Below are 9,898 nucleotides of genomic sequence, written 5' to 3'. Positions count from 1 at the left end.
AATTCTCTCCTGCTGTCAGGTATCATACTTCTATTTGGACTACATTTTGTGCATATCGCAAAATTAACTAAAATACCAAACCATACAGATTTAAGAACATACTTTCAATAGAACTGATTCATATCTGGGTGCTGATAATTTTGAATATATTAAGACAATGTATTCATCTTATTGATTTAACATTTAAATTTGCAAACATCCCGTAGGCCAAAGAAAACAAAAAACTAATAAATGTGCTGAAAAACTCCATACCTCAGTATGAAATCCTGACCCCTTCTCCAACTAAGTACACACAGTCCAAATACACCGAGAATGCCAAGCTACAGGGGCCCCTCTGTGGGGAAACCTGTATTTCAGTCAGCAGCATCCGTCAGCCAAAATAGAAGTGTAGGGACAGATGCTAGAGAAAGGATGACACTTTAAAGTGGTGGCCGATTTCAGAACGAGTGTGTGTTTCTGTGTACAATTAAGCTGATGCCATACTTGTACTAATGCAGTATTTTATCCGGATTTATGTGCAGAACATTAACTATCACTCTAGGCTCATTTTAGTGTAGGTTTACGGTGCTAATTAGGCTCCTGGTCCTGCAGTCCACCCAGACTAGGCCATTTGGTGTCACATCTCCCAGCAGGGTCACACGAGGCAATGAAGAAGAGAACAAGTGTGTTGTCCAACTCCCCGGACTTCTGCAGCAAATGAATTCTATCACACTTGGGAGACGACCGCCAACTTAAAACCCACAGGTCTTGGCCTGAGGCTTGTTTAGGCAGCACCGTGCAGGTGCCTCTGACCGGTGCCATGTTCCCTCTGTTCTGGGAAATCCCTGCACATGGCAGCGGCCAGGTTTGAAGGCTAGGTAAAGGCAGTCAGGGAACTGCCACGTCCATTTTCTTTCGTGTCGATTGAAAAGAAATCAAGGTGGAGGTTTGGGTAACTTGTTAAGGTCAGAGCTAAATCAAAGTTGCAGTTAGCTTACAAGGGAAGCGGTTTGACACGTAGCTGCTTGCGAGGGGAACGGCTGTCGCTGTGTCCGTCTGGGACCCGTGTGTAAATCTAGCACCAGCTCGGGGAGCTCTTCTGGCCCCACGTACGCAACCCCGCGACGGGACTCTGGCTTTTGAGCCGGCAACCGCTGTAGTTGGGACTTGACAGCCTCCGCCGGCCGGCAGCGGCCGGGGCGAGGGCCAGGCCCAGCGCGCCCGAGGGGCTCGGGAGAGCCGCGGGCGGGGGCCGCTGCTGGCGGTGCCCGGGGAAGGGCGCGGAGCTGCAGAGCCGCCAGCGCAGGTGGAAGGGCGCCTCTTTCCCTCTCCGCTTTCTCCGCAGCGGCTCGGCCGCTCGGGGCAGAGGCGCCGTACGGCTCTCCCGTAATTACCACGATTTCATGCGGTTTCCAGGGAAACGCTTCAGCGCCGCTTCCGCTTCGGCGGGAGGGGCGCGGAGAGCTCCTGTCACCTCCGCGCTCCTCGGGGGCGGCGCCGCGCGCGGCCGTTGGGAAGTGCGTCACGGCGGGCGCGCGCCTGCGCCAAGGCGGCGGATTCGAACGGCGGAGGGCGGGAGTCGCTGGGCCCGTTCTCGGCGGCAGGGCCCTCAGCGGGAGGACGGAGGAGGAGGAGGAGGAGGAGGAGGAGGATGAAGATGAAGCGCACGGCGCCGCGCAGCACTTTGCGGAAAATCATAAAGAAGCACAAGCCGCAGTTACGCCTGGCGGCTAACGCCGACCTGCTGGTGAGGAAGGAGGGGGGCGGGCGCCGAGTGTGAGGCCTGGAGTTGGGTGCGGGCCGCTCCGCCCCTCAGCGCTGCCCCCGGCAGCCTTCGGCCTGCCTTCTCCAGGCACAGGCGGGGGGCAGCGCCTGCTCCAAGCAGCCGGCTGCGATCCCCAGGCGCACGGGCAGCGCGCCGAGCTCAAGGGCTGAATCCTCCAGCTCCATGAGTACTCCCCCGGGGAGCCTGGGGTCGTAGCGCAGGGCTGGGAGCAGTTGTGCTGTTGGCCATGGCGGGCAGCTGCAGCTCTTCTGGCTGCTTAGGGGCAGGTGTCCCTAAATGGGGACATCTAGTCTCGAAATGGTTTATTGCTTGAAAGACATGGACCGATGGATTGTGTGCACTGGAGCACTTTGGAGTTGCTGGGTGTAATGGGATGTCAAGTTACTACTAATGGTGTTTCTGCAGTGACCTACAGGCAGAGGGGAGGCAAAGTTTGTGGGGAGACAGGCGATTGGTTAGTCTAATAAAATACTAATAAGTAGTGATTGCACCTTTCTGCTTTGCTGGTGGCTGCTGTATTGTAGGTTTCTGACAGTGAGTTTGGGGATTCGGGGACAAGCTGATGCATAAATGTGTCACTACATGTACACACTGCTGTTCAAAGAGTTTGATGTAGATGGGCTGAGAAATAGGAATTTGGATTGTGTGGCTGTAATGTGCAGATGTTTGTTGTTTATGTAGAGCAATTCGGGTGTACAGATACCAGTCAAATGAATTGTGATTAATGAGTTGCTAAGCTGTTAAGGCATCTTGAATGATGATATTTTTATAGAAGGCCATCCAAGTAATCTCTGTTCAAAACTAAGGAGTTATTAGTCTTGTTAGTAATCTAATGAGGAGAATAAGATGTTGGGTTCCTGTTCATTGTTTAAAAACACCTGCTATAAAGGTGTAGGGATAACAGAGCCATATCGAACAAGTTTCAGAAAACTAAGGTCAACAAAGCTGGATTCCTTCTGACCTGCAAATAAGGGATTTGTGGCACAGGAAGGGTTTGTTTCACCAAGAGATGACACAACTCCAGCAAGGAAACCTGACCTCAAGCGAGCTGCCATATTGGGGAAAAAAATATTTGTGCATAAAAAAAATATTCTTTGAAGTGACTTAATAAGCTTAACTTGCTTAACTGTCATGCCGTTTTGTTTTCAATTTCATGTGATTCTCAAGCATTAATCCATACTGTATACCAGTATGGTCCCTGACTTATAATTTAAGTCCATGTTCCATATGTGTGTAAAAGTTGTGTCTTGCAGCATCTTGAAGGTTGGTATCTTGGATATATGAAGCTAAATGTAAATATACAAAATTTAAAAAAAGTGATATTAACATGAATGAATATGGTAATTACATGACAGGATTTACATTTGCATGTAAACAGTACATATTTTTCTAATTGGCCTAATAAAAATATGATCTTTTCCTACTGCTTTTGCTATCTTTGGAGTATTTTGTGGACTAAGGACCTGGCCCTTTGCTACTCATGCTCAGACCCACTCAAATCTTTCTCAGTGGAATGCAGTAGTCAACTAATCAAACTTATACAATCACTAATAAGATTTTTTTGTAGTCGTTAGTAACGGTCTGTGTTTCCATGGTCATGCTAATTTGGCTTCAAGGTAGTGTAGCTGTCTGAAAAGGGGTAAGTGGGACATCCCTCCAAATCTTGGCCATTGGTTCCCATCTCTTCCTCGTGCTGGCACTAGTGTTCTATGGGCTGCAGAGACAATCAGTGAATTGAATTGACTGAAACTAATGAACAACAACAATCTGATCTAGCTTAAAATATGGCTATGCAAATATTCATTCCAACACAAAGGATGAGGTGAGAATGAATTTTAATAATGTGATGGAAGCTTAGATTATCCCTTCTGGTGATGTCAAATTAAATGGCCTTTAATGTTAGGAGGCTTGGCTTTTTTATTTTACCTTTAAACAGGAACGTCCAGGGGTGGTGATTGTCCATGATGTTCTTCAACTAGGCACGTGGCTAACAGCTCTTCAGCTTTTATTTCTGTGAATAAATAATCAACAGAGCTGGAGTTTTGCTTTATTAAAAAAAAAAATGGGGGGGGGGGGGTGTTTAGTCCTGTAGTTAGACAAGTAACAAGTTTGGAGAGTATATTTTTTAGTGTCTCTGTTATTTCCTACAAACCTTGTAAGAGGGATGAGTTTGCATACTTTGGAAATTTATATAGTAGCTGTCTTAATAAGACAAAACCATATACATTTTGAGCAGAGTGCTTGTGTCTTCTGCAGGGAAATACGAAAACTGGTTATCTTCCAGAATGGTCCATGCTTTGTATTTGAATCTACTATGGTATTTAGCCAGTCCAGTGAGGAGGTCTGCCCACCTGGCTTATGACATAATCAGATTGTTTTCCTTTTCCTGTCCTTCAGTGATTATTTTTCCTCGGTTAAACCAGTGTTTTCTTACGTGATCGTTACTAACAAGTTTGAAAAACATAAGAATTCAGACAATTTTGTTAAAGTTGTGAATGGAGTTTCTTCAGTTTTCGGATTCTTCTGATCAAGCCTCTTTTTCAAATTGGAAACTTTGTCAGAACCTATTTCCTAAGTGTTAACGTCTTTCTGTGTGCACACTATACCTAACAAATTTCATCAAACTTTCTCAAGAAGCTATTTTTTTGAAGCAGTGTGATAATATCTTTGAGTGAAGAGATAGGAATACTGTTTAAGGTTTTTCAAATGCTCTTAGAACTCAATTATTTACCTTAGTACTGAAGTTCAGATATTCCCCCCCTCAATGGTATGAGAAGAAAAAGCTGCAAACCTTGTTCTAGCTTGAAATTATAGAAGAAAAGCAGGAACTCAGCTGCTTGTTTTATGCTAGAAGGGCAGGTTTGTATTTACATTGCAGAAAAAGGTTAAAGTATTGCATTGAATGACCCCTTTTTTTCTTTGTTATTGGCATACAATGATGAATAAGTATACACTGAAGGCAAAATGTCAGTCTAAAGAATTGTTCTGAAGTTACGGCAGCAAAACAAAATTACGGAGCTTGTCCCTACTATTCATTAGTTCTGTTGAACAGGTGTGTGGAAGTTGCTTTGCAAGGAGTGTTGTGAGTTTTTACATACGTTCTTAAAACTTTACTACCTTTCTTTTATGGGAAATAAGCGTTCTGTTGTGTAAGGTGGTTTTCATGAGGAGTTCAAAACTGTTTTTAAATTTTATGCAGAAGGATTATAATCTAATATGTAGTAAAACAATGTCTTTAAACAAATGTGGTATCACTTAGGTACTTGTCAGTAACTGTCCCATTCATGGTATTCAGACATTCTGCCTTTCATTAGCCTTTCTCAATTGCCTTGAATAATCTGGAATATTTATTAACATGTGTGCTCTATCGTGGAATGTTCTGATTTTAGTTATGTGACTATGTTTAAATCTATAGGAGTTCAGGGGAAGCTTCTCCACATGCAGCAATTCACTTTGGAAATAGGAAAATAAAGGAACAGTGATTCTGAGAGAAGATGCAGTTTTAAAATTAACACTTCTGCCTTTAGGAATCTCAGCAGGAGGACTTGGAAGTATGGAAGCTTTTGTTCCGTCTCCCTCTTCTCCCCCAGGTTGTTTCCAGAAATCTAACCTCCATGTTGATAAGTCTAATAATGAGAGTTCTAATGTTGAACACTATTTTAGTGCCACTGCTTGATTCTGTCGGAGATTATTTCTGTGTGAGTAACTAAAGACTAGTTTAAAAATGGCTTTGATATTTTGCTAAATAAATCTGCAAGAACATCTGCTTTTTGTGTTTTGCTTCCAAATGATGCCAAATATTATGTAAATTTATCTATTGCATGCTGGCTTCATTTACTTCAGGAGATTAAAAAAAAAAACAAACCCTAAATTGCTTGTCATATGAACACTGAAATGCCTGTCCTCTTAACACATTCTTTGTGCTGCAAAGCCACTGCCAAATTATTTCCTCTAAACTCTAACTTGTAACTTTCCTTATTATATCTTTCTAGGCTTTGCAGATAAGGTATGGCAGAATAAGTATATCACCTAATTCATATAAATTTTCACGTATTTCAGTAGTATTTTTCTGAGCTCTTGATTGAAAAAGTATTTTTGTACACTTCACATAGCAAAGTTAATATTGTTTGAAAGTTTAATTTACAAAAGGTGCAATTACCAGTTTTCAGGTTGGACTATAAGAATAGTTCACGTAATGTCTGTATAATGCTAGACGTTTGTAGTATAGGTCCCTTATTACACAGGGGTGCTTTTGGCTTGCAGTTTTTAGTCCAAGTTGGAGCAGTTCCTTGCCTGCTGAAATTTTTGCTGCTTCTGTACTAGCAGAGAAGCATTCTATATTGAACGGAATACTGCCCTACCAGTTTTTTTCATGTAAAAAGGTTTTAAGTAAGTGATGAGCTGGGAAAAAATGCATGGAACCTCCTGACAGTGGAGAATTTCTGGTTCTGGAGAAATTAATGTCAATGCTCCTTTGCACTGGAAAGGGGCAGAAGTCCTTGAACTTGTCTATGGTCCATTTGGTGATAAGGCGGGGATGAATTTGCTGTTCATTAAAAGTCTGGTTGTTGTAGTCACTGAAAGCTGACTATATTTACTAGTAAGCAAAAAGACTCCGTCTTATTCTCTGATATTTATGTTTACATTTTATTACAAAAGTCAGCTAATAAAAATCAGATTTGATTTCTGTTAGATCAGTTGTTTGGATGATCATTTCTAGAGCACTTTTACGATTTAAGTATACTAAATTTAAACTGTATTTACAAGAGTCTTGCAGTAAGGAATATCTTGGGAATTTATTAAGACTTGAACTGAGTGGTGCTTTGGTTTCTTGAGAACGCCTTTCAGGGATTTGGAAGCAGTCTAATATACAAATCCTCTGTCTCAAATGAGAAACCTCTAAAAAAAACAAACTATGCTTAAAAAGTTTGAATCCTTCTAGATTAATTTTTTTCTTCTTTCTTTTAAAGGTGCATTTGAACTTCTTGCTGTTTCTCCATCGGCTAGCAGAAGAAGCCAGGACAAATGCTTTTGACAACAAAAGTAAAATAATTAAACCTGAGCACACCATAGCTGCAGCAAAGGTAATAAAGCATTTTTAACATTTTTCTTTTATGTTTAGTGTAAAATGTATTGTGACAGCATATACAAAAGTTTTCTGTGTTAGTGCTGATACATTTTTATTTATAATCCAAAACCTGCAGAAACATAATGTTCTTTAATCCATCATTGGCATAATTCACTGTTACCAAGACATCAAATTAACTCTCCTTGCCCTATTAAATATAGCCCTATTTTTCTTGATTATTCCATGTTTAAATTTGTAGTTTCAATATGTGGGTAAGTCTACACAGCAGTCTACCAGCAAGCATCCCTGAGCTGAAAGCTCAGGGAGCAGGAGCAAATTCCAAAGTTGGAGGATCTGTATTTCAGATGGTACTATATCAAGGAAGCATACTGTCTTAACTTCAGTAATATAAATGAAGCTTTATGGAACAAATGAGAAATAGTTCAGAGAGGTTCAAATACCTTACTTACTCCTTTAGTTCTTACCTGCTTAGTCTGAAAGGTGTTTGAAGTGGATTCTTGCAGCATTGTGCAGATACTACTTGAACAAACAGATCCTTTGTGTGATGTTGAGTTCAGCAAGTGAAGAACTAAGGGAGGATTAAATTGTGGATTGCTATACGGGTAGTTCAGCATAACAAAAATTGCGGTATGAATATCTGTGAAGGAGGAATCCTCTGCATTACAGAGCATGGTAAGTTTTGCGTACATGCAAAAGAAGGGAAAGAGGAAGGTGTTATGCAGCTTTCCCTCTATGGAAAGAATTAGAGTGGTGTCAAAGTATGACTGAAATCCTTTTGTATTCTGTAGCTCATTTCACTCACTAGGATATGTCTGCTTTACCTAGGTTTCATGAAGGAACTCGGTCTTTTTAATTTGTTATCTGTTCAACCACCTACTACTGCTGGGCAAATTGGAATAACAAAACTCAGTGTTATCTGATATTTGGGTCCTGTGGCTTCTGTTTATCTTCAGTATTTTTTTTTTTTTTCCTCTGGTGAAGTGTTTAGTTTGATACTTTCTATTACTATAGTAACAGAAATATATACAGGATGTGTAGGGTAGCCAAGTGAATGTTACAGTTGGAATCTTACGCATTTGTAATTTCTTCTTAACTGCAATTTTAACATCATTTGAACATTTTTGTGCTCCATTTATTTTTTTTTTTTTTTTAAAGAGCAGAAGAAAGGAAAAACTGCCTGTATTTTAATAATGTTAACACTTCAAATGGTCCCACTTGGGCTTTGAAGTTCATTTTTCAACTTAAACTCCAAACCAAGAAATGTCCTTCCAAGGGTCTGGGCACTCTTGATATAGAAAGAAGTAAGGCATTACAAACAAAAATTGAGCATAGTAGCTCTATAACTGCAAATTTTTTTTTTTTTTTTTTTGTCTAGGCCTAACGGGGTAAGAGCTTCAAGGAATCTGTGAGGGCTTGAGAGTGCTATTGCCGTTTCTCAGCATTCATTTTTAAAATAAGCCTTTTATTTTGCAGAATCCTTGGTTATGAATGTTCTTATTTAAAAAAAATACTTTCTGATATGGCATTTTTCTGTATGCTTTTGCTTTATTTCTAACCTTTTCCCTAGACTCTGCTCTTGGAAACAAATTGTTTGGCTAGATGAACCTTTGGTTTGAGTAGCCTAGCATTTTGGATCTCTTACTGCTGCCTGGATGGTAGTGATAAAAGCGGTGATAAATATACTTTTTTTTCTTCTTGCAGGTTATTTTAAAGAAAAGCAGAGGCTAGAGAACAGACCATTGGAAGTTCAAAACATGTTTTTCTGCGTTTTCTTACTAACGTGAGATCCTGTGAGCCAGCTTTTGCACTTGTGGAAGTACTTAGTTTTATTTATGTCTGTCTCCTGACTCTGACTATCTTGCTGTTTCTGTAAAAAAAATAAATTTAAGAATCTTACAATGTATATTTTCATACACTTCATGCATAATTTTAAAATGTGTGTCACTTACCATTTAAGACTTCTGATGTACCTTATTTCTTTCATAATAATGGAGGAATGCCTATACCATAGTCACTCTTCAGGTACAATGTGTCATTTATTATTAGAAGTGTGAAACTTTTAAAGGAGAACAGTAATAAAAATGCAGGTTTCAATAAATCCATTATAGATTATGCAATTCAAAGCAGATTTACTAGCTAAACAAAATCTGGGCTTTCAAAACAATCACTGTAGAAACTAGTGTATTAAATATCTTGGCTTCAATTTATTTATAAATGTCTTAATATTTTTTAAATGACTTTGAAAAGTAGGCTGAAACTTCTGTGTTCTGGGGAAAGAATACATATTTTGTATTTCTAAATCATGCTCTGAAATGTTAAGCTGGCCTATTGTTTGATGTGGTATATGAGACAAGTTGGTGGTCTCTCATTTGGTTGGTGTGGACAGATGCACATTATGGAAAAGAAAAGATCTGGCACAGCTGATGTTTTTGAAGTTAGATCCTGTACAAATAGTGAAGATAAGTTGGCATGAGTACCAAGCTACTTTTTCCCCCACTTCTGAGTCTCAGAAGTCTGGAAATATACATTATATAAAAAAATATTTTTAAATTAAAATCATATTCTACTCCTAATCTGATATTTTTAAACAGTTGGTGAACACTTTGCTTAATAAATCTTTAAATAAAGATGTAGTTGAATCTCAGTGTGAGCTGATATTACAGTTTTGTGGAATATGTGGTAGCTGATCCTTCATATGCACAGTGAGCTATTCTAAAAATAAAGAATTTTTAAAAACATTATGTATTGAGTAATCTAATTATTATTGTTTAACACGTTACTGAGTATATTCTAGAAACTCAGCAAAAAAAGAATGGCATTTTATAAATATTTTTGTAGTCTAAGGAACCTGGAGCAATGCCAGAACTTCAAATTTCATATCATGTCCATGTACTTCTTAAAATCCTGTATGACCTGTAAAAAGTCATCCTTTTACAGTATGCAGAAAGGAAGGATGAATCTGCTGCTTTACTTAAGTCTCACAGGGCTTAGTTCAGTCTGCTTCTTGTAAGGTTGACTAGATTCCTTATTCTGCATTTTCTTCT

General features: G+C 39.7%; 1 protein-coding gene across 1 annotated transcript; it reads left to right on the top strand.

The window, feature by feature from the left end:
- The first annotated feature begins 1,633 nt into the window (after positions 1-1,633).
- On the top strand, positions 1,634-9,592 carry CENPW (centromere protein W). Its single transcript, XM_059835616.1, has 3 exons — positions 1,634-1,726; positions 6,736-6,849; positions 8,556-9,592. The coding sequence occupies exons 1-3, from the start codon at positions 1,637-1,639 to the stop codon at positions 8,580-8,582; spliced, it is 231 nt and encodes a 76-aa protein (XP_059691599.1). The 5' UTR covers positions 1,634-1,636; the 3' UTR covers positions 8,583-9,592.
- The last annotated feature ends 306 nt before the right edge of the window (positions 9,593-9,898 follow it).

This window comes from Gavia stellata, chromosome 2 (genome assembly GCF_030936135.1).
Source record: "Gavia stellata isolate bGavSte3 chromosome 2, bGavSte3.hap2, whole genome shotgun sequence".
Taxonomy (NCBI): domain Eukaryota; kingdom Metazoa; phylum Chordata; class Aves; order Gaviiformes; family Gaviidae; genus Gavia; species Gavia stellata.
Note: the sequence above shows the minus strand (reverse complement) of the source record. Positions and strands in the feature narration are given on the sequence as shown.